Source organism: Haliotis rufescens, unplaced genomic scaffold (genome assembly GCF_023055435.1).
Source record: "Haliotis rufescens isolate VD_foot unplaced genomic scaffold, xgHalRufe1.0.p SCAF_11, whole genome shotgun sequence".
Taxonomy (NCBI): Eukaryota; Metazoa; Mollusca; class Gastropoda; order Lepetellida; family Haliotidae; genus Haliotis; species Haliotis rufescens.
In genome coordinates, this window is record NW_025963791.1 from 3,756,377 (window position 1) to 3,782,712 (window position 26,336).

The window sequence follows — 26,336 nt, forward strand, 5'->3', positions numbered from 1 at the left end:
TGCGCCGCCACTGCCATGTTAGATTGTCTTCACCATGTTAGATTGTCTTCACCATGTTATTGTTATAAACATGTTGGATGAGACACAAGTAATTGCCTGGCCCACCACGGAGGAATGGGGGCGATGGCTACAGCCTTCTCATACCAACATCATTATCTGCCCACCATGACTTACAGAGTCTGTAGGGGAGAGGTGCTGCAATTATTTAACGAATTGGAAAACTAAACAAACTGGAATTGTTAACATAGTTGGGCTTTAATTACATACACCTGAAAACTAGCTTGACTCAAACTTGTGTCCATGTGAAGAATAAAAAGCCTAAAAAACAAATACAAGATCAAATTGTGACATTTCTTTATGGGACCACCCCAAGAGGGCCTCTTTACAACGCATGTGAACCAAATGTACTCTCACAACTAATGCTACAATTGAGCCAATGAAAACTTAAAAACATAACTTGCTGGGTGACATCAAAAGTTTTACATATGGAGATGATGACAGATTAATTTTCACTGGTTTCTGAAATGTTTTGCTAAAAAAAAGAAGGGTGGAGCGGTTGATATTACATCATATTGAATATTTTTGGGGGAAAACCGTCCAAATCCATGTTATTTTTTTTTTAATATAGTCAATCAGACAGTTTCAAAATGGAATATTGTCATAAAAATTAATATTTGAAGAGAAATCTCAATACTACTGTAATGACAATATTTTCTTAGAATGTTTACAATATTATTCATACTCTGCTTGACCCATGGAGATTCCTGGTAAGAATATACGTCCCCAGCAACCTATGCTTGTCGTAAGAGGTGACTAAATGGAATGGGTAGTTGCATGCATCGAGGCTCATGACTTCAATCACTGGATTTTCTGTTCTAACATGGATTAATTACAGACTGCTGTTAAAAAGCTGAAACACATCTTCCAGAAGCAAGGGCGTTAACCGACTATAAAAGTCCAGTTTCCACCCTTGCCGAACTAGGGTGGAATTTGCAGGCTCAATCGTAGCGCCACCAGTGGCTAATATGAGCTATGTCCCTTCAATGTCCCTCCTATTGACCAATCAGATTCCATTCATATTGATTGCATTTGCTTCAATGACAATCCCCAGTCAAGATGATCTGATCGATAATCAAGATCTATATTGTAATAAAACAGGTCTTATCCTGCAATGTGCATCAAATCACTTGAGCCTGTTGATTAAAAACATGAAAAGATTTCTGTTGATGCCTAGTTGGCAGTACACATTCTTTGCAAATCCTGCAGTCGACTGAAATCTACACATTGAAATCCAATTTGTTTATGAACCGGATCTCTAGTTTGTTATGTGATTTTGATTGGACTGTGCATAGACTGTGCCAAAATGTAACTCCGGATTTCCAGCCAAGTTTGGCAAAGCAAACAAACAAACCTTTCCCACCTGTCCTGTTTCTATCTAATATCTCCTCTGAATCTCAGCATGCCATCCCATGTTGAATGACCAGATTATAGCAAAGTCACATTAGAAAGAGAAACAGTTTAATTTTCAACGATTATAGTGAAAAGAAGTGACAGAAAATCACCTCGAGCTGTTTCAGTCTGAGACATTCAGCGTCCTGTCTCGGAAAGACAACACATCTTGGTCCAAGGAACAAGAATCAAGATGTATGACCTGCTAAATTCCTCCCCACTCCAATCTTCTCTGTAAACCCCCAAAATAATCTTCTGACATACATTACAAGTGAGATTCTTAAGCTTGTTGAGCCAGCCAACAAGATCCCAAGGCAAACTTTATCTGATTTTAATGCATGCTACCTGTTTGCTTATCTATAATGGATTCATTTCCTGACGATAAAAACCTGTCGTATCACATTTTAACATGTAGGGACAAGATTAGACATGCTGATGTTATTTTCAGGCCATGTTATTCCTAGCCACCCATGATGCTCCTCCAATGGTAAAAACGCTGGCAGATAAATTAGGAAATTATATAAACTCATCCGTCAGCATTTAGACCTTCAGAAGAAGGAGTTCGCCAGGATGTTTCGGATCAAAAGTTGCCAGCATGTTATTTTCTCAACATGTTATTTGTGGTTCATGTAATTGGGTGAATTAGTATGATGAAAAGCTTCCCACTTGGAACACTGATGTAGCTTATTTAAAAAATGAAATGTTTCAATGGGTCGTGCAAATGAAGGAAAGGAATTTTCTTTCTACGCAGTTAACACATTTAAAAAAAACATTATTTCAAAACTTGACTAACAAACTTGAATAATACATTTATATCAATTTTGTTCCTTGATTTTGCAGTTCATGAATTTTAATCATGTAATCTGTTAATAATGTGAGAAAAATAGAATTTGTAACTTTGCTTCTACGCAAAAGGATGATTTTCCCGTCTTAAACTAGCAGGCAAAGTATGGTTACCAGGTTCAAAGGTTAAGATGTATTTATCTTGTAAGAGACTCAAGTATACATCTGATACATGACTTGGTTGATGCATGTCACCTTATCCCAATTGCGTGGATTGATGCTCATGATGTCAATCACTGGACTGTCTGGTTTACAGACCGCCATCATATAGCTGGAATATTGCTGAGTGTAGCATTAAACAACAAACAAACAATGCTTATCACATCATGACCCCATTCTACAAAACCTTAGTGCTATGATTATCCTAAAGTAAAGGAGTTATGATCATCTAAGCACTAAGACTGCCTTGACGATTGGGTCTCTGGACCAGACAAACCAGCAGTTGATTGCCTGAGCCCCAATCCTTGCCATCAGGGCACGATGACACACAATCAACCAGGTGTAAAGCCCAACCCCAATTCTAGTCAATTCCTAAGGCAAGTAGGGCCCATATGGTCCTGGAATCCCAACCGTACCCCTTATGGGGCTCGTGCAACTACCAAACAATCAACATTTTGTCAATTTTTCATAGCATTATCTATTCTACTCTAAAGTATGCCATGAAAGATTAACTATAGTAATATGAAAGCGTCAGGTGTACTTAAACTTCTTTTGAGCGTTACACTCTCATTATGTAGCATTTCTCATCCATGTCTGCAACACACGTTAGAGATGGGAGGGTGTGAGTTATCCAGAATATCAATACCTGGCCTGTACTCAAACAGTCAGAGCACAACTCCCCAAGGGAGGCACAGATAAGTTTCCAGTGAGTGAGTGAGTGAGTGAGTGAGTCAGTGAGTGAGTGAGTGAGTGAGTGAGTGAGTGAGTGGTTTTATGCCGCTTTTGTGAGTGAGTGAGTGAGTATGGTTTTATGCCGCTTTTACCAATATTCCAGCAATATCACGATAGGGGACGTCTTGAGCAAATGCTTTAACCACTAGGCTGCCCCACAAACCCAATTCCAGGTTAGAATAGGTCCCTGGCAACCTATGCTGATCCTACGAGGCGACCAATTGGATCAGGTGCTCCCTCTCAGCAAACAAAAATACCTCAAAATGTCACGATCTTCAGATGTACAAGAGACATAAAACATTTAATGGAACAGTATTTACAGTATGGTGTATTTATTAAATACGGTCTAATTACCATTTTAAAAAAAATCTAACCTTTGACAAATCAATAATTCCACTTTCACCAAACTCCAAATGACCGCATTAACATTCAAAATAAGGACTGACATCAGAAATAACCTAGTCTTCTGACATTCAGAGCAGCTAGTGACTCCTAACCATTTTTATTGAACGTGACAACAACAAAAACAACCTGCCAGGACAAAGCCCTAATTTAAGCATCAAACACCATAACATCTGACATTTCATGTTTTTATTGCCAGAGAAAACCAACAAAACGTAAATATCTCCATTGTAATCAGCAGCTCCCAATCCAGCGGATGTCTTAAATGTCACATAGACATTTGGAGAACTACCAAGGCAGCAAAAAAAACCAATAATTAATGAACTTCCGCACAAAACATGTAGTAAAAAATCTAAGTTTAAACACTGACATGGAGGTTTCAACATGCCAAGAAAACTCTGCGTATCAAAGCCAGCTATTTACTAAGAATCTCAGTTAGTTTCTTACTCTAAAACTTCAGTTCAGAAAACAGGACGTAACGTGTAACAAGACGTTTCCCCGTTGCGACCACCTGAGACATGACTGCCTGTCGATGGACAACAATGAAAAGGGAACCCAACTTAAAAGATTTGAAGTCTCTTGGAGTTTCCTGCAGAACATATAATTATCTTCCGTATTTGCTGCAGAACATGTTGGCATCTCAGTGTTTCATGGTGACTGTACACAATGATTATAGTAGTGCTTCTCTCAGAATGTCATGAGGCCAACTCTTTGGTCTCGTAAAGATCTGTTACTGTCATTCAATACCTCTCTCCACTCTCCCCATCAAAATCAGAGAAACATTTCATAGGAACCCTGAGCAAACTGACCGATCAAAATGAAGATTGTGTATATTGATGTCAGCTTTCTAAAACAATTTGGCCTCAAAACATTCTTAATGCCGTCAACACAATCCGGTGCCAGTCGTAATGACTGCTTGTTTAATGTATGTAACACCTCTGTCCTTGAATCGAACATGTTGTCATGTTTGTGTGTAGATGCCAAGGCACCCCACAGTATCCACAGCTCCGGGATCGGCTATTATTACTCTCAATTTGGAAATGTCCATATTTGTTCAGTTACATGATACAGAAACCAGATATGCCACTCCAAATGCTTCACTAACTTGTACTGGGAGTGTAGAAGCCTCCACACTGAATGCGTAAAATGAAAGTTTTCTTGGAGGGCTGACAAATCTTGACATAGAGATGAATCATAGTCATTCAACTTGCTAGAAGGCAATCAGAATAGTGTATTACATGTATCACATTATGGTTCACGAGTAGTGATATCGATCCGGTATCGCGATCGGATAAATATGCAAATGAGGTCGTCTGTTAGGATCTACTTTTAGGCTCCATACATTGATGAAATGCCTTCTTTCTCAATGAACCATTGACTAACATTCCAAATATGCATGGACAGTCATGGTGTTTCTGGAGACAAACATGGCAGCAAGTCATTTGTCACTAATTGACAAATTGGGCATTTTACTCAAACATTGTACTGAGTGAAATTACATCTTAAACATCCATTATTTAAAGTATGGCATTAAGTGATTGTTTCCCTCGTGTGTTTCTCTATCATCAATATCACATTTTAGGAACAAAAAATATGCATTATGCTTGCCAAAGGCTCGTGTAAGACAATCATTATTCCTAATACTAGTATATGATATTGATGATATGGTAACACACTCGGCTAAAAATCTCTACTATTTGAACAGCCTGTATGAAGCTTAACTTGCCTTGTGGGATAGCATAGGTGTCGCACCATGGTCTCAGGGCCAGGAAACAAGTGGCCCTGTCTGACCCTGCTCTTATGCCAAGTGTGGTGTCCATGGCAAGTTTAGACCAGCAACCTGTCCATTAGTCTGAGACTTGGGAAAATCTCAAGGAACATGTTCTCTTTCCCCCAAATGTACTTATTTTAAGAAAACCACATTACAGAATAAAGTGTGGGCTGGTTGGATCCACCACTGCATGGTCAATCTCATTAACATCAGATATTAGTTCTTGCTACAGCTAAACAGAGTTCTGAGGACATCCCATTACAGGTCATGACAGAACGAAATTTCGCAAACTTTGGCTGACCAATGAAATAACTGACAAGAAGTCGACATTGGACACTCAAAAAGCAGCTTCCATCCTTGCCGAACGTGGGAAGATGCATGAAAAGTATCATATATCATGAACATGAGTCTCAAATAGACCCTAGACAACCTAAAACAATCTCCCCATCACTAACCTCATCTCCTTCTCATCCCTATTTCATTCTTCTCTGAAATTAAGAGACTTGATGGATACGTTACACTCATGTTTACAGAATTATTTTTATAAAACTTTATCCATAACTTTATCATTGTTAATGTAAACATGTATCTCATATCAATATGAAAGAAACTAATGGCTACAAAATACCATGCTGAAGAAGACTTTTCTCCCTCTTTTTTAGCATTATTGATTGTTGGCATAATGTAATCCAGTCAAAAAGTAAGTAGCTTGACATTTAAAGGTTTATGTACTGTGAGTTAATCAGACTGAGGAGTATTGCAGCCTGGGACTTAAGTCACGTTGAGATGCCAGGTTAGAATTTCTCCTCAGCAACCTATGCTGGTCATAAGAGGTGACATCTTCCCAAGGCAAGGGAGTTAACTGACTTTAAAAGTCCAGTTTCCAGCCTTGCTGAACTAGGCTGGAATTCCTGGGCTCGATCATAGCGCCACCAGTGGCTATTTCGAGTGATGTCCCTTCTAAGCCTCTCCTATGGACCAATCAGATTCCACCTCTCGTAAAACCTGCATTTGCTTCAAACGAAATTGCGGCGCCCAGTCAAGACGCTCTGATCGACAATCAAGATCTATATTGTAATAAAACGGGTCTTACATCGCGAAGTGCAGTAAATCACGTGAGCACCTTGATTAAAAACTTGAAAAGATTTGGAAAATATCTGTTGACAATGAGTTGGCAGTGCACATGCTGTGCAAATCCTGCAATCGACTGAACTCCTCATGACAGTTTACGAACCGGATTTTGATTTCAGTGCACGATTTTGATTGGACTATGCATAGACTCGTTAGTCCAGCCAAAATCTAACTCCATAATACCAGCCTAGTTCGGCAAGGGTGGAAACTGGACTTTTAAAGTCAGTTAACTCTCTTGCCTTGGGAAGATGAAGAGGTGACTACATAGATCAGGTAGTTGGGCTCAGTGACTTGATTGCATGTCATCGTACCCGGACAGCATGGACCGTTGCTCACAATATCAGTCACTGGACTGTCTGGTCCGGACTCTACTAATTACAGACTGCAGTCATATAGCTCGAATATTGTTGAAGTGCTGTGATAGACAACTATCAAACAAACCAACACTAGTCTCAAGTCTGAGTCTAGCAAATATATCTTTCTGTTTTGTGAGCTTAGCTTAGGACATGTCATAACTTTAAATATTAAGTAACACACAATCTGCATGTAAATAGTCAACTCTGGATCAGGGAAATCAGTAGACAAGCAACAATCCACATTACCAGTCTGATGAGGGCACAATGACAGACAATCAGCCATGACACCAAACCTAGCTCCCCTAAAAACCTTCAGTCTGCCCACACAAACAACATGGGATACTGGAGACCTATTCTCCATCAGAAACCCACCAGGACATATCAGTCAGTCATGTTACACCATAGAAGTTGTTAAACATGGGATACTGGAGACCTATTCTCCATCAGAAACCCACCAGGACATATCAGTCAGTCATGTTACACCATAGAAGTTGTTAAACATGGGATACTGGAGACCTATTCTCCATCAGAAACCCACCAGGACATATTAGTCAGTCATGTTACACCATAGAAGTTGTTAAACATGGGATACTGGAGACCTATTCTCCATCAGAAACCCACCAGGACATATCAGTCAGTCATGTTACACCATAGAAGTTGTTAAACATGGGATACTGGAGACCTATTCTCCATCAGAAACCCACCAGGACATATCAGTCAGTCATATTACACCATAGAAGTTGTTAAACATGGGATACTGGAGACCTATTCTCCATCAGAAACCCACCAGGACATATCAGTCAGTCAGGTTACACCATAGCAGTTGTTAAACATGGGATACTGGAGACCTATTCTCCATCAGAAACCCACCAGGACATATCAGTCAGCCATGTTACACAATAGAAGTTGTTAAACATGGGATACTGGAGACCTATTCTCCATCAGAAACCCACCAGGACATATCAGTCAGTCATGTTACACCATAGAAGTTGTTAAACATGGGATACTGGAGACCTATTCTCCATCAGAAACCAACCAGGACATATCAGTCAGCCATGTTACACAATAGAAGTTGTTAAACATGGGATACTGGAGACCTATTCTCCATCAGAAACCCACCAGGACATATCAGTCAGTCATGTTACACCATAGAAGTTGTTAAACATGGGATACTGGAGACCTATTCTCCATCAGAAACCCACCAGGACATATCAGTCAGTCATGTTACACCATAGAAGTTGTTAAACATGGGATACAGGAGACCTATTCTCCATCAGAAACCCACCAGGACATATCAGTCAGCCATGTTACACCATAGAAGTTGTTAAACATGGGATACTGGATACCTATTCTCCATCACTTCATCACTCAAGCTTGCTATTTATTCATTTTATATTGGGGCAGGTGACATATAGATACCATAGCTCACCTGATCTGCTCTCCAATGTCCATGAACAGGTCGTGTTTGTTGCCGTCTTCCAGCTGGTACTCCCACGCCCACAGCTGCTCCTGCTCATCACTCACAAGGTCAAGGTCACAACATGAGCATGAATATTCTTCATAACATCCATATTAAAGATGTGGGATATAATCTTTTCACAGAATCAATGTGAGTGGGCACGGTATGAAAATACAAAATAATGCAAGGTACATGTATTCGTAATTTGTTGGTTCATGGATCTGCAGACCAAATGTGGAATCAAATCAAAATTCTTCTGTTGTCTTCCTGCCCAGCACATTCAAGAATTGACTCCAATATCTTTTGTGTTTATGGAAGTATAAATGTAAAAATAGTTGTGCTCACTGTGTAAATCTGCATAAAGGATTTACACAAAGTGTGCACATAGTTTTAATGCTTATACCATAAGCATAAAAATATATATGTCAATTCTTATAAATAATTTATAAAAGATATTAAAAACTCACTAAGCACAAAAATGCAACACAAGCCCCTCCCCCCTATTATCAGCCAATCAGGAAACAGTTGCAGTGCATCATTAGCATTATTATAGGCATGATGAGTATTTGTTTACTGAGTATTATATAAAAATTATATAGAAGCATCATTAGGACTACGAATAGGTATGAGATGAGTTTATTAACAACTGAACATGTTGAGTGTGAGTGAGTGAGTGAGTATGGTTTTACGCCGCTTTTAGCAATATTCCAGCAATATCATGGCGGGGGACACCAGAAATGGGCTTCACACATTGTGCCCATGTCGGGAATCGAACCCGGGTCTTCGGCGTGACGAGCGAACGCTTTAACCACTAGGCTACCCGACCGCCCCACATGTTGAGTGTGAGATAACAAGACTGGACAATGTCCATTCAAGGATACAATCTGGATGGATGTTGGAGAGCATCAGGTGGGATGAGGATGTCATCGAAGAATCCAATTGACACTGCAAAATGGAATTCATGAAATCTATTGAAAAGTCATTTCAACTACTTTCTGAATTTTGAAAAATGGTAAAATATAAGCTCCACAATAATCAGTGATAAGCATGTATGGTTATGAATTGTTCATGTGTTAGCATGGTAAGGATACCCTCATACAAAAACAGTTCATAATTTTTAAATTAGGCATTATTATCTAGCATTATTACGGCCTGTAATTAATGGAATCTGGGTAAGGCAAACCAGTGGTTCATAGCATGAGCAAACATCACATCAAGAGACAGCATGACTATCTAAATGTGATTCCTTTGTGTTCGTGTATAGCCTACATACCAGTAGTACAGCTGTTGTTTTAGTGGTTTGCAATTAGTCTTAACTTGGGATGACCTCCCTTAGCATAGTGCAACTTTTTCACTGTTTTGTGAATGTGTGACTGTGGCCCCTTGATGTTTTTACTGGGATAATAGTACACAACACGTCAATAAAACTTCTTTTCAAAGGAAGAAATGCCTTGTGTTTTGATGTGATTTATACGGTAGACAGAGCTTTGCGAGAGAAATGAGCAGATGGAATGCTACAATCTACAACAGCTGATACTCATTGTCTCACCTTGTACACCCTCCTTGCTGCAGCTCTTGATCTTCCCGATCAACACCTCATCCACAAATGGCCGAAATACAACATAGCGGAAGTGAACTGAAAGATAGACAGATGTACTACATATTCAAAATGTGTTTGTAGACAAGATGCAACGTAGCACATACAGGGTTAGACACCATGGAATGAGCCCAAATACTCAATAATTCATTGAAGACAAGCTGCCTGTGACAGAAGTACTCATTCTTGAAACCTTTTTCCTGTCTTGTCCTACATGTACTAGGGGCGGTCGGGTAGCTTCGTGGTTAAAGCGTTCTCTCGTCATGCCGAAGGCCCGGGTTCGATTCCCGACATGGTTACAATGTGTGAAGCCCGTTTCTGGTGTCCCCCGCAGTGATATTGCTGGAATATTGCTAAAAGTGGCGTAAAACCATATTCACTCACTCTCACTCTTACATGTACTAATGAACTGCCGGTTGTATCAAGCCCTGCAAACACAGCAAATGTCCTGTGTTGTGTAACGCCACACTCAGCATGATTCCAAGTATATGACAGAAGCCTGTAAATATTCAAATCTGGACGAGACAGTCCAGCTATTGATGTTAAGAGCAATGATCCACACCAATGTGGTAAGATGACATGCAATCAACAAAGTCACCAAGCATGACCATCCGACCCCTCGGTCTCCTCTTACGACCAGCATAGGTTGCAAAGACCTGTTCTTACCCAGATTTAATTCAACATTGTTGATTGGGGCAGTATCTGAAGATGTTTAATGTGATGAACGGCTGTCTTAAGAGTTCAAGAGTTGTCTCCCCTGAAAATTTCCAGTTATGCAAGATCCTGTTAGTTGCCTCTTAAGCATAGTCGCCTCATACGGCAAGCATGGGTTGCTGAAGACCTGTTGTCAACCCAGATCTTCTCTGGTCAGTGTGCATAGAAGTCAGCCACACTAAAGCTATGAGTGACCATCCTGTAAACAATCGTGTTACCCAAGTGGTTATTACATAAGCAAGAATCCATGATGCCAGAGTACCAAGACAGTCTGTGCCAAATATATTTCCGTCTACAAGCCCCAACTTGGGTAGACTTTAGTAGTAACATATGGACTATTATTACCAGTAGACTAGCTAACCATACATTCACAAGACTCAAGCATAAGACTAGTTACTGAAGTCAGAGACTGATAATATTACAATCAGCCAGAACACAGACGGTAGCCCCTCAATAATTCCTTTTCAATCAGCTTATACTACCCAGACCATATTTGTTTGTTCGTAGTTTGAGGCTGCACTCAGAAACATCCCAACTATATCTGATGGCAGCTTGTAAAGAATTTAGCCTGGACCAGAAAAAACAGTGATTGATGTTCTGAGCAATGATCCAGGTCACGCAATCAATGAAGTCTCCAAGCATAACCACCCAAACTATTTAATCGCCCCATACGGAAAAATTATTAGGTTGCCGGGGAAAATAAAAATTTATTCTCACAACAAATATGTAGTACATACTTGGAAACTGGATCCCCCTCCCTCCCACACACACACCCTGATTTACAGTTCCACTTTATTTTGTTACATACCAACTGTGTGAGATGCTCCGTCTCCTGGGAAGATGTAGCTGTCCTCCAGTCTCTGCACATCCCATAATGCAATGCACAGACCCACATTGTACACCACCTGCAAACAACAGGAGGTGGTCAGCTGATATAATCATGCTAATATATTGTAATCATAATATACTAATCATGCTAAACATATTATATACATAAGACACGGCTGTCTGTTTTTCAAATTAATGACAATACAATTCATGTTAAACTTTGTAACTTTTCTATAAAACCACGAACATTCTGGCAAACCAAGAGTCCTTTTTGAAGATTGAATACACTAATCAGTATTTTACCATGTTCACACATCTGCTAACTTAGGAACATTTACACGTCTCATGATCCTGTCAATCCACCACACACATGATACACATTTAGTCTCCATTTCAACATGTTCCCATTGGGCATTGATCAAAATATACAGACAGAGAGATAATGCAGATATTGTGAGTGAGGCATCTGACACCCCCATTGGACATGCTTGAACATATTGCAGAAAAAGCATATTTGCAAAATAAACAAAATGCATATTTTCCAAGCTCCTCAATTTTAACATGTTTAACATGTTTAATCATGTTAATCCTTGTTGAAATATCGGTGTTCAGAATTAAGTGTGACTTTATCATGTTTTTTGCATTTGACCACACATCACTGTGATTACCTTGTTTGCCAGTTTTTTGTTGAGGGTTTCAATGATGGCATCTTTCTGGTCAAGGTTGAAGAGCCAAGGAGGAAGGCGGACAGTATCCTTCATCTCCGCGAGGACAAACATGGTCACTTGAGGATGATGCCGAATTCTGCGCCAAAGAATGTAATCAGTGAGGGACATATAATTGTTGGTTCTTTGACATTTCTAGATGTCAAACTGTGATAATCTTGCAAATAAAAAAAATAAATAATTTGGTATGCATGGTGAGAGGAACAGGGCTGCAAAATTAAGTCAGTTGGATTGGCTTGGCTAGGAAAATAAAACAAAGCATTTTGTCCCAAATATGATTTATAGTTCCCCATAGTTCCAACATTGACATGATCAAGTTCAGGGTTGGTTTCATTCGCATACAAGTTCTGGCGAAACTTTTACTTACAACATTTGTTCCTTTGGAGGTGCATATCGCGTCAAGTTTTGGTTTCTTTCACACTGAAATGGTTCCGGTCATACATGAATTTTCACACAGATGTCCTACCTTGTGTAACTGTCAAGTGTCCAAAAGAGGGATTTTGTGATGGGATATATTAAAATATGGGGCTTGGGTATTTTTTTTTTTTTTTTTTTTTTTTACATGTTTATTGTTTTGTTTTGTTTTTTGGGGGTGGAGGGTTTGGGATTGTTTGGGAGGCATGAGAAAAGATACATGAATTTTAAGCATGGACCAAATACTTGCAATATATTTGTTCGGGATGGAACTAATGTTCTGTGTGTGAAAATTCAATTTAATCCTGATATTTTTTCCCGGTCACAACTAAATTTGTGCAGAACAAAAATATGTTTATCCTGTAAAGATGGTAAAACTAGATCACACCAAACAAAAAGAAACACAAATACTTGCTTGAGCACTTTATATTTCAAAAAGACACTGGCCCCACTCATTCGAACCTTTTTCTCCAAATAAATAAGTAATAAGTAGTGAATAAACCTTCTTGGGAAATAAAACTATCATCATGATCACCATGATCACAGGGTTTTGTTTGAAATTAAATTGCAACTAAAGGGTTACAAACACTCTGTCCTTATGTTCACACAAAAATCATTTCTGATAAACCAGCAATGCTACAAAGCATCTAAATACGCTAGAATAACACAAAGTTCATGTAGTGAAATAATTGTGTGTTTCATATGGGTGAAACAATGGTGAGACCATGTTCAAATCCTCAACTGATTTGCTTGTACCAACACCACCAAAAGTTAGGCACCCCTTGAGTGACATCGCGGCTGCGAAATTGGCATGTGCTGGGGTGTCCCAGGATGTTATAAACTCATGCCTGGCCTCATCTATGTTTGAATCCACAAATTCCCCCTTATGATAGTAAACCTTATGAGAAATTGTTGATCAGAAATAAAATCCAATATGGCCGCATCCCAAAAAGATATTAAAAATAGTTTGATGTATTATGTGTGGAGACCATTCTCTGTCAGTTTGAACGATTTCACGCAGTAGATTCAGAGGAATATGATTTTGAAAACATGTACCCCAAACAAAGCAAAATACACCGTGAAAACCTTGAATCCAATATGGCTGCCAGACCACGTAACCAAAGTCAAATAAAATAAAATCTTAAGCACCTAAAGCAGCAGGAACATGAAAAGTTTGAAAGTAATGTGACTACCGGTTGTGGAGATATAGGGCAAGATATGTTTTCGAAAATTACCGTTTTCGAAGTAATAAGCGACTTTGGCAATATTTGCTGATATATTGGAAAGTGAACAATCCCAATAAGTACCCCTTCAGATTGATCAATGTACCTATTTTTTCCTGTATATTACGCACTCTTGTGTTTTATGCACCCTTAATTATGGGCAATTAAATTCTGTAAAAATATATCTCTCGTGTTTAATACACACAGAGTTTTCTTTAGTATAATTTCAGGCTGTCAGATTATATGACTGTCATAATCAGTCATCAGAAATAGAATATCAACAAATCTGTATTGAATTACGCATGTTAACCCTTTTGTTACACTATTAAAGTGTTCATTGTATATCTGGACTTATGTTTGTAATCTATTTTATTAATTTTATTCAAAATTTTACTCAATAATGCTTACATTATAATTTCGGTGAAATCGTGCCCCTATGATACTTACAACTTCTGTCCACCCCGTGCCATAGAGCCCACTTTACTACATACTGAGACAGTGCCAACTCATTTATCAGTGAAACAATGATCTTATTTTCTTCTGTTTCATTTTTTGAGGAATCTACACATATTATGTGTTATGTATGGAGACAATTCTCAGAAAGTTTGGAAGCATTTCATAAGGTGGATTCAGAGGAGTAATCAGTATAAATCATTTATATCATTGAATTTTCTGTCCCTTTCGACACTAATCATGCTAATGTGATTAACAAGATTCAGGAAAAGCATGGCAAGCATGGCCCTCGCTTTCAAAATGTCACTCTTGCATCCCAAGTACGAACTAGTCCGACTCGCCATTGTCCTCGGTGCCTTAGGTTTGCTACCTCCCAATCTCTTGACTGACATTGGGAGAGTACCCAAGTCTACTGCCAGGAATACAGCCCTTCTGACAATCTGGGTAATGCAGAAGGCTACAGTGTTGGGGAGTCTTCACATTCTCTGAAAAGTTCTGGGTGGGTTTGACTAGGCAGCGCTTCCTGGGAGAAGTCCCATTCGCTCTCTGGGCTGCATGTAGAGGGGGTAAGGGCCTAAACAGCCTGACTGTGCCAGGATTACCCAAACCTTCTTGCTGCATTATATATTTTAATATATAAATAATAATATCCCTGTGTTATGGGTTTTCGGACGCTTAAGAAACACTCATAGTTTCCTCTCTAATCACATGAACTTCTCTTAAAAACAAGCCATCATCTCAGTATTTACAGTGTCTGTGTGATGCTAAACCCTCTGTGTAAACCCGGCCATCCGAAAAAGTGTGACCGACAACAACACAAACAACAACAACAATAATAGGATTTTAATTTGTTGACGTTTCTGGTAGTTTTAAGACGTTTAAACTTTTGTGAGGGTTGTTACCTATCTACATGTAACTTGTATAAAGCTGTCAACATTTTAGCTGTTGATAACATTTCTTCGAAAGTTAACTTACCAAATGTTTAGGAACATATCAGAAAATAGAGGCATCACATTCTAACGTTGCAGATGTTCTACATTCATTAACGTCAATGTTGCATCCTGCACAGCGCAACTGCACAGTAATCCTTATAAATTTCACAAGCTACCGTCCACTTTTCGTCAACAAACTGCATGCTTCAACGAAAATAAGTCTTTTTCCTGTTTTACGACGTCAGTTCTCGGGTAATATAAGTACCACGAAGTTATAATAAAGCAAAACAATAATGTTACGACTAATTACGTTATTATTCGTTCATAACAAGTTCATGTGGAGTCACTTGTAAAGTTTTAAGCAAAGTTTTTTGAGGTGATATGTCGTTATCTATTTACATCGACCTCGTTTCTGACAAAACGGAAATACACGTGTAGCGCGAGCAGACAGCATCTGTGACCGGTACAGTTGCTCGATTTGATGATCAAGCATGCGAATATTACTCCTATTAAATTTGTGGACAATCGGCTTATGTTTACAAGAGCCCGAGGATGATGGTGGATGGTGAGTCAAGGTCGTGATGGAGATTCTATAATGCATGTGCCGTTCATGCACTGAAGCAGGTTCGGTTTTCGCGCACCCTCCAACAGCGACAGTATATTAGTATATGGCTACTGCATGGGTTCAGTGATAAGGGAATGGATCTAAGAAAGAAGTTGAGATCCACTTGATGTGTTTTGCTGTGTGTATAATAACATTTGAGTTCACATCTTTTTCTTGCAAGATTTGTTAATTATATTTATTAATGTCCCTAATAGATAATGAATTTGAATGTAGACCTATGCCTAACTTTACACAAATAAGTATTTTAATTGTTTGGTGTAGGAAGCTTAGGTGTAGGGTGGGGACGTTCTGTGCCAAGTTAGTGATCGGAGGAACTGAGAAGGTGACATCACTTCTGAGGGTGAATGGATCTACAGTGCATATGATGATAGAATGGAGATATGATACACTAAATCATCAAGGATCACCACCATTATGACCTTCTTGTTATATTATCTGGACTCCTTTCTCATTTCCAGGACTACCGAGCAGCATCTCCTGTTGGCCCACCCAGGCCCGTGTAGTATCGAGGTCCGTGAGGCCGACTCTCTGTCGCAGAAGGAGTTTCTAGAGAAGTGAGCATTGTGTTCAACCGTTGTTCTACATTAACATGTATCCCCTTTGATAACAGTGAAACTGTATCAAAGTGGGTTATCCAATAGATATGATAGATAATAAACTTTCAAGGTTTCATGACGTGAAAATAGACAATATAAAAATATTTTGTGTCATTCAAATTTGTATGTTGTTTAATGCCACACTAAGCCATATTCCAGCTATTCGACAGTGGCCCCTAAATAATGAAGTCTGGATGAGATAATACAGTGATTGATATTATGAACAATGATCCACGCGATCGGGGTAGGGCGACACACAATTAACCAAGTCAACTAGTCTGACCACCAGATCCATTTATTTGTCTCGTACAACAAGGATAGGTTGCTAGGGACCAATTTCGGAAACTGTTGTTCAAATGATTCTTGTTCCATCAATATTGTTTCCAAAGTGATATACATGCTCTTATACATGTATACTGTCAATATTTGGTCTGGAAAAGTTTGATATTAAATCTATCCTGATAGTTAAAGGTATTAATTTTGTACATGTTGTATTATCAACTCAGTTGTGTCAATATTAAAATATTATGATATTGATGTGAGATGATGATGAATTCTTTTTTCCAGGTATGCTTTTACTCAGCCGGTTGTGATACGACATGCTACCGATAATACAGTAAGTAGAGTGTACCATGGGGTAGTAACAATAGAAACATTGTTATTTGTAATTGTGTCTTGCATTGTAACAAAAGCAACATGTAAAGGACAAATGTTATGTGTTTTCAGATTTGTGAGTGTTGCTGAACATGTGGCGTGCTACAATTTCCCTTTGGGAATGTAAATTGCTACCTTGATATTCTTTTTCTTTTTTAACCATTAAGCCAGACTAATTTAATTACTTTTTTCAGATCCACCTGTCACTTTTGCAACAGGAAATAATTTTCTTGTAACCTCTTCTAAACGCTGACATCTTGACTATGTTTGCTCTTCTTCGCCTGAAGTTATAGGATAGATATTTCCCCAAAACATTAGCCCTGGCAAGAAAATTTATTAATCATGGTAATAGGGACAATATTCCCTCCTGGTATTTGGGGGTTAAGAATCTGTAAGTCACATATAATACTCAAAAGAAGTTAAAGACCACCTGATTCCTTCATATTACTATAGTGACTTCAGTCTATAGTAACATGAAAGAATCGGGTAATCCTTAATTTCTTTTGAATAGGATATTAATAACTAATGAACTGACTTACTTATAATTTCTAAATGTAAAATGGCATAACATTTCAGAAATTTCAAGATGCCTGCAGAAAAGATTTCATGTTATCAGAGCATGGAATAAAGAAGATACGCCTGAGTTCAGCAAACACCTACTCCTATAATAAAGGTGAATGCAGATAGGATTCTAAGTTAATCATAGTGGTTTGTGGCTGATTGTTCAACTTTCACAGTTTTCACCGAGCCCAAAGAATTTCTGAATGAAGGATCTCTAAAACAGTGTCTCACAAATTGGCTCAAATTGTTCCAGTCCAAATTTCAATATGACCACCATGGAAGTCCCATACTGCATACAAATCCATTTTGAACCATTACTGTGCTACTTTGTATGTATCCTTGTACACTTTGACATGTAAGTATTTAATGTCTGAATATCTATGTCATTTCATTGGTCGGTCAAAGTTCGTGAAAGGTTGTTCTGACGTGACCTAGCTGTGATGGGATGTCTTCGGCGATAGCGAGAACTTGTATCTGATTTTAATGAGATTGAGGTAATCTAAGCATGTGATAAATCCTGTTTTCGTTATTTAAGCATTAATTGTGTATTGTTAAGCAAGTTTATCTCTGCAGCCATTGTAATATGCAGCTATCAAAACACGGGCTGTGTACTCACGGGCAGATGACCACAGAGTACGCTGATCACTGTGTTGGATTAACAACATTGATTAATGAGTGATTTCGGTAATTCATTGCAAATTAGGGGTGTTGGAGTCGGAGTGCGAGACTCTCGGATTAACGGGTCTAAATAGCACTGATTTAATCAGTTCCCATCATAAGTATCAGATAAAGTTGATTGTCGGATTAACGAGTGTCGGATTAACGAGACTTGACTATATATCTTTGTGCTTCTGCTATGACCCCATTTTGGCCTTTCAACTTGGATTATCCACTTAAAACATTTAGAGGAGAAAAGGTAAATCTGATAACAGTATTATTCTAATGTTCCCACTTTTTCCAGGTCAAAAATTGGAGGACTGAGTAATTCAAAGACCACAATGTCAATAATGGACATGTTTACACTTCATGCAATGGGGAAGTGTATATCATCACTATTAGCATTGCTATTTGATAGTTTATCTTCACTATTTGATAGTGATTCATAAACACATGCACATGATATAGTTGAAATTGAACAATTGACTGTGCTTTTAGCAGAGATTTCTTATGAATATGGAAAGTGTTTTATCACTTTTGTTAATTATTGTGTTTGAATGTGTAAATTAAGTGCATATCTTGTTTGAGCCAAGAGTATGTAACTGGTCCTACCAGTTGAGCACAGGTTCTGTGCTGGAAAAGATTTGATCCCTCATATTGTTCTGTTACATTTCAGTGGATGTGAGTCTACATAAGTATGTTCATGAGGTCATGAAACCACAGACACTTGACATGCTGGGGAATGGTGAGTTGTAGACATTGTTGTTGATGTCTGTCTTGCAACGATGAATTTGGAAAATGCTGAATTCTGATTGATCAGAGGTTTCAAAGCACAATAAACACCTCTGATTGAAACAGTTTATCAATAGAAATTGACAAATAGATAATATTTCAAGTTTTGGGGGCACCAAAGACCTTGAAGTTTGGGACCTTAGTGTGTGTTCAATTCCAAATTCTTCAAGGATTGTTGAGAAAGAAGGAGGGAGGGTAGTTCCTCAAGTCAGTTGCAATATGGGGATCAGTAAGTAACACTATTGAGGACATGCTTATTCCTACAGAAACGTTCTACTGGTTCGGGGACAACAACCACACAGAGTGGGAGGCCCTGTTCAGCCTTTACAAGCCTCCACCCTACAGGCTGCCCAAGATGTCTGCAGTCTACAGCTTCGGTCTGGCCGGTAATACCCACAATACTACACAGCAATACACTTTCAACACTTGATCTCTGCTTTCAGAGAGATACTGGGTTACATAAAATGACTAAGATGAGTATCCGAGGGTCACAATAGCTGATCAGGGGCATGTGTGGTGCAGTCTTCAGATGTGCTTCAATTCTATGTGCAGGGTTGCGTCTCTCAGGCATGCCCAAAACCTATGGTAATGAATCGAATCCCAGTTCATATTATGTTCTTGGTTTGTCAGCAGTATGCCCATGATTGTGGGTTTCACCAAAATGGGAGACATTGGTAAACATGTAACACTTTGGGTATCCTTCCACACATCAAGCTGTCATATAACTAAAATACTGTCCAAAATGCTGTTAAACCCAACTTGCTCACTCGGTATCAGCTCAATCTGCTCTGTACTTCAGGTGCTGGAACTGGGGTGCCCTTCCATTTCCATGGGCCTGGATTTGGAGAAGTTGTGTTTGGACGGAAGGTGAGCATGTCACAAACTAAACCCCTGTTCTGTGATAAAAAGCAACTCATGTGATGTTCCATTTCTGTAGATAGCAAATGTGCATCTGGATATAACAAATGTTGATCTGTAGATAGGGATTTAAAAAAAAAGCGAGATCGTGAATATCCGGGTAGAGAATAGGTCTCCAGCAACCTATGCTTGCTGTAAGAGGCGACCATGTTCGTCGTAAGGGATCGGATGGTCAGGCCTGCTGACTTGGTTGATGCATGTCATCATATGCACATTGCGTGGATCGATGCTCATGATGTCAATCACAGGATTGTCTGGTCCAGACTTGATTTTTTACAGACTGCCGTCATATAGCTGGAATATTGCTGAGTGCAGTTTTAAATAACAAACAAACAAATACAATAACTTAGTTAGTAAAGCCTGTTTTTCAAATATTAGTAGTTCAAACAAACATGGTGGAAAGGTGTCCGGTATAATGCATTTGTTTCGTTTTTTCATCAGTTGTAAGTATATTTGTTAAAACGTTTGCTCATGCTCACGTTTATCATCATGATATGGAGATATGGAATCTTCATATGATTATTCCTGTCCATCACACTGCCCTCGTTCAGTTAATCCATGGATGATCGATCATGTGTTTCCAGAGGTGGTTCATGTACCCCCCAGATGAGACCCCTGACTTCCACCCCAACCGGACCACCCTCCATTGGCTGATTGAGGACTACCCACTTTTGGATCATATGAACAAACCTCTGGAATGTACCATTTCTAAAGGGGAGGTCAGCATCAGGGATTCAATACTCTTTGTTTAGTTGTAAATGATTGATTGAAAACATGCTCTGCCGCAATATCTCCCAATTTCTCACAAGTAATCAGAGCTACAGATAAGCAGCATATCTGCGTAAAATACCCCCCCAAAAGTACTTTCAATTAACTTGCGTACAGAAACGCATGCATTAAATAAAAACAGCACGCGTAAATACTCAATGAAGCTTTTCCATCATGCGTACAAAGCAGTGTTCTGAAACACAATTAAGAGCTAATTTACTTTCTGAGTCAAGCCTATATATTTAGAACAGTTATATTCATCTAAAACATTATTTCATTTTTTTTAAATCTTAAATGTTCACTAATTTTGGGAAAAACCCAATAGATGAGTGAAAAAATATTGGTTACCCAATGAAAAATGTAATAACCCAATTAAAATAGAAACCCTAGAGTAAAAACTCAATTGCTCAAAAGGTTATCTGGACCTCTGAGTAATGATATGTAACCCTACAAGTTATTCTTTTATTTATGTCAGTTCAATGGAAAACAAATGTGAGTGTTCGTCAATCTGATTAGTTGAAAAAAATCTCTTTTACCTTTCACTGCATATGAATACTTTTCTTGATAATATCATTTTCTTGTCTCATTCTCAAATTTTAAGACCATTGCTTTTGTCATGGTGAGAACACTTTATTGACCATGAGTTTGATTTATACCACCATTGCTTTGAGTGATTTGTCTTTGCATGCTTCTAATCCTGAATGCAGTTGTCACCGGAGTACATATGGCATTATCAATGGTCTCATGTCTTAACAATCTTGAATTACGTCATGCCTTTATCAACTGTTCGTAACATTGCGCATAACATTTATGATTGATGGGAGTGGTCCAGATGGGAGGTGTCAGGTGGGAGTGGTCCAGCTGGGAGGTGTCAAGATGGGAGTGGTCCAGGTGGGAGGTGTCCAGATGGGAGGAGTCAAGGTGGGAGTGTTCCAGGTGGGAGGAGTCAAGATGGGAGTGGGCAAGGTGGGAGGTGTCCAGATGGGAGGAGTCAAGATGGGAATGGGCAAGGTGGGAGGTGTCCAGATGGGAGGAGTCAAGATGGGAATGGGCAGGGTGGGAGGTGTCCAGATGGGAGGGGTCCATGTTTAAGGGGTTCAGATAGGGGGTATCGAGGTTAGAGGTGTCCTGTCCTGTCCTGATGGAAGGGGTCCTGGTTGAAGGTGCCCAGCTTGGGGATGTCCAGAAAGAAGTTGTCGAGGTGGGAGGTGTCCAGATAGGGGGTGTCAGAGGTAGGAGGGGCCCAAATTGGGGGTGTCCTGGTGGGAGGAGTCTAGGTCGGAAGATGGGAGAGATCCAGGATGCACATCATTTGTTTCAGCCACCTTACATGTCCACCTGTCAGTCCCTCCATGTGTTTTGTTCACTTCATGACTTAGGAGGTGCATCCTCAATTATCTAGTGTATCATATCTAGTGTCTATATTCAACTGGGATATATACCCCAGACCCATGTAAAGGTGATGTGCATGCACCCGACCTACCTCTGTACTTAATTTATTTCAAAGACATGATTAGATCTTGGCTTGTCTGAGGGACACAACTCTGCACACCATAGTGCCCAAGCAAAATAGGTGTGATTTTGAAGATTGTTCATGAAACATGCTATGACTAAACAGCATCATAATGACATGGGGATTCCGTGCCATGGTTAAATGCCATACTGTTGTTGCAGCTGATCTACTTCCCCGACCGCTGGTGGCACGGGACCCTCAACATCGACACCAGCGTCTTCATCTCCACCTTCCTCGCACCAGCATAGGTGGCAGACCTTGTCAGGGTTAGTCTCAAGGGAAAGTGTTTTAACTGAGCTCTTCAGTTGGTCAGACATTTTACAGATTTACAATTTTTGCCAATATATTTTATTTATGATGATTTACCTCATGAAGATACAAACACCTGTCATAATATGTCTATTTTTAATTATTTTCAAATTTGAATATATGCATCTTAGATGGATATAATTTGTCCATGAATATGTATAAGTAGAGATTATTAGCCATGTGTATTTCTGTATCGTATATCATATATCAGGTTAAGAAATTGTGTCAGGCAAGTCTTTGGCAAGTTTCATATATATTTGTTATTTCTAACATATGATATTTACAATTAACACAGAAATATTCAAGGGTGATAATCTCTTTATCATAAAATGTCATTCTTAAAATATTCAATGTTTAACATGTGTTTAAGACATAATATCTATTACAGTGAATAACTTTAGAAACCACATATGATTTAGTGCCAAATAATTTGAAGCCATTTTGTGAACAGAAGTATGCAAGCATCGAAAAAAAACCTGTCTAAAATCAGTGGGAAAGTTTGGCAATAATTTATTGAGCAAGTAGACATTGTCTTGGTGCATGGAGCCTAAAACAGAGTAAAACACTGCAGGGATAACAAATTTTATGAGGGACACAGCCCCGAGTGGTTTATTCTCCCTGCAGTGTTTTATTGTATGAAAAACAACGACCATGCGCCGTTTATTTCTTATATGAATTATCAATATTATGTACAGCCTCTTTAAGGGTGTTAATAAAATGTACAAGCTTTAAAAATATTTACCCGTATTTAAATAATGATGACTTCCTGAATAGAATCCCACCTCGGCAATGTCGGACAAGTCCATTTTATGAACAGGGGGTTAAATTTGGTCTTTTTCACATATTCTCTCAATTTGCACATCAGTTATGTGTACCTTTTCTCCCAACACCAATTGTCATATCTCTCCCACTTTTTGATGCGATCTTTTGGCCATTGCATTTATCTACGTTGCCCAGCTACACCTATGGGGAACAACTCACGAGACACTTCCCTCTCAAAAATAATGTTGTCAAATTTACTACGTCATCAAGTTGCGAGCGCATGTTTGAATCTCCAGAAATGTCGTCATGAAAGAACAATGTAATATCATGAAATAAACCGCACTTCGTTCTTCATTGCCATTTATCGCGTAGCTATCTTATATATGATAATAAGGATTCCTTAGTTAGAAAATGTTGTTTTATGCCACACTCAGCAACATTCCAGCAATATCACAGCAACCTGTAAGTAAACAAGTCTTTCCCAGGGAAACCAGTGGTTGATAGCATGAGCAATGATCTGTGATGTTGGGGTATGATGACCAGGGAGTGAGAGGCTGACAGTCATCCCCAAGACTTCAGGAAGTGTCAGTAAAAATTCCCAAATTGGAATTAATAACTTCCTAATTATGTTAATATTCATTATGGCTTTGTAGAGGTAGAACTGTATTTAACTGGACCAATAAAGAGGGAGAGGCTTAATGCTTAGTTTTACATTATTGCACAGAATGCAGTGTTAATTTAGCTCTGAATTCAGGATTATAACAAGTTTGAAAAATCCAAAATTTGAATTCTTTCCCAATTTACTTGTCAACTCAATTTGGAATCCTAGGTAAATCCCTCGACGACATAAAATCAGCCTAAGTCGCACATTATGGCCACCTAGTTGTTTTGGTAGGCATTTCAAAGAACATTCGGTATGTGTGACCATTGTGCCTCTATAATGAGGATTTTGTCATATGTAAATATTTCTTATCAAAGACCTATCTATATGTGTTAATCTTTTGTATAATACATGATCTTTTGTGTGAAATTAATAATACATCATTCAGGCAATGTTTTCAGTACATTATTAACTGATATAATTGAAATATGCATCAAATACAAATATGTACCTATCATACTACATGAAAAATTATCATACCTTTCATTAAAATACTAGCTTCTGATTGGTTGAGGAGCGGGCAATTATTTTTCCATGTAGCCCGCTCACAGGTGGGGTAAAAAATTCATGGAGCCCGCCGAGAAATCAATCAGAACACATCTTAGGTAACTTACTTATCTCGCATAATTATCGTTGAGTTTCTGAAAGTGATTTGGTAAAGGGAAGTAACTTGGTTCGTTTGTGTTGTGTTGTTTGTTTCTCAAAACAAGAAGTGGAACAAGTTTTGCTGACTTGCTGAAACTGCGGATGCATATTCTGTACCTGTATGAATAAATGTCGGTAAGATAAATTTGTTGTCAAACGATCCTTCGGGGCATATGTTGTGATGGATTCTTGCCTGGCAGCTTGGGGCACATAGGCTCACACACAGGGCACATGACATGTCATCTTCCATCCTTGTATGAAAAATCTTTGTGGAGACTGTTTAAATGCTGGAACTGCCATAAGGACAATGAATATCTTATTGTGCCGTTGTCTACTCAGAAGTATGTGGGTACCTGGTAGGTTATGTCAATGCTGTTGAGGTATGTCCGTCCAAGTGAGTATGTACGACATGGTATCCTACACTGGGATGTTAAGAATATAGAATAGCACTATGAAACAGCAGCCTGGGCAGGTACTTCAATACTTCTTGTAGAGAAGTGTTATCTACAAATGTCCCACAGCTCCTATGTGACAATATACTTTTCCATATTCAGTCATTTTTTGCAGATACACGTTGGATGCAATAACAAATATATATATATATATATATATATATATATATATATATATATATATATATATATATATTGATTTGAAACAATATATTGAGCATAAGTTGTACCACTGTCAATACTTCATGCATTTGTACATGTATATTACAATACTCCATCATCCTTGAAGAAACATACGTCTGCTTTGTGGTGTCATTCTGAACAAATTAAGCCACGGCCTGGTTCCAGAAAGAGAGAAGTCAGTAAGTGCTCAGATGACATTGGTGATATTTCTTGTGCAACGTGTCAGACCATGTAACCCGACGTTGCTGCAATATCAGCAGCGGTGTTGCTCACACAAATTTCATGCAAAGAGTAGGCTGATTTGACTTCTTTGAGTAATACATGGCCTCATGTCATTACCTGACTGAAAAAAGACACAGGTCACTACTAGGGCTGGGACGGGTAACTCGGGTACCGTACTCGGGTCGGGTGGGTCCTGAGTAAGACCCGGGTACCCACAGGACTACGTGGTTAGTCACGTGATGTATTGTTTAATGACAAAAACTTATTTTAGCTCAGTGGTTACACTACAAGTTGCTAATGTTCGCATTTCTTTCTGACGATGCACACATTCCTTTTGACTTGTAAATGTTTGAGTAAAGATAAAGCTTCAGTCAACTTCAGTGAACGCATGATCTGATTGTTTGATACATGTATCTAAATAGTTTTAGCCAGGGCTGCGGTAAAACAATTACCAATCAGACATTTTGTTCCCTACTCTTGAGACTTGCAGTGGGTACCCAGGTAGCGTCAGGTAATACGGGGTCGGGTACCCGGGTAGTAAATTTGGACTCGTTCCAGCCCTAGTCACTACATCGCATCGCAGACGTATATATTCATAGGTGATGGAGGAACCTCAAGTATTCAAACCCAATGAAACACTGATGATTTTGTACATAAAATATGGGTGTAATGAATTTAATCCTTGTTTCTGTGAAAATGGAAGGAATAATAACAGATATATCAGAAATAAACTTTTGTACACAATTCTGAATAATGGTAAAATCATGTGTTTGTCCTCTTTCAATAACATAGCTCAAACAACAGGAATGAAAAGTTTTGGGTGGAGGTAT

General features: G+C 38.8%; 2 protein-coding genes across 2 annotated transcripts in view; one reads left to right on the plus strand and one right to left on the minus strand.

Annotated features, from left to right (window-relative positions):
* Window positions 1-15,390, minus strand: part of LOC124134333 (DNA-directed RNA polymerase III subunit RPC8-like) — a 28,507-nt gene extending 13,117 nt beyond the window's left edge. Inside the window, exons 1-6 of the mRNA XM_046499095.2 lie at window positions 15,232-15,390; window positions 12,110-12,245; window positions 11,422-11,518; window positions 9,852-9,938; window positions 9,184-9,247; window positions 8,273-8,362 (exon numbers count right to left, since the gene is read on the minus strand). Coding sequence (XP_046355051.1) covers window positions 8,273-8,362; window positions 9,184-9,247; window positions 9,852-9,938; window positions 11,422-11,518; window positions 12,110-12,220 — 449 coding nt within the window. The 5' untranslated portion in view covers window positions 12,221-12,245; window positions 15,232-15,390. The remainder of the gene's footprint in view (window positions 1-8,272; window positions 8,363-9,183; window positions 9,248-9,851; window positions 9,939-11,421; window positions 11,519-12,109; window positions 12,246-15,231) is intronic.
* A 218-nt stretch (window positions 15,391-15,608) lies between these two features.
* On the plus strand, window positions 15,609-25,251 carry LOC124134332 (jmjC domain-containing protein 8-like). Its single transcript, XM_046499094.2, has 9 exons — window positions 15,609-15,753; window positions 16,272-16,367; window positions 16,977-17,025; window positions 17,640-17,736; window positions 18,958-19,026; window positions 19,340-19,459; window positions 19,873-19,940; window positions 20,576-20,710; window positions 22,434-25,251. Exons 1-9 carry the CDS (start codon window positions 15,680-15,682, stop codon window positions 22,518-22,520), a joined length of 795 nt encoding a protein of 264 aa, XP_046355050.2. The 5' UTR covers window positions 15,609-15,679; the 3' UTR covers window positions 22,521-25,251.
* The last annotated feature ends 1,085 nt before the right edge of the window (window positions 25,252-26,336 follow it).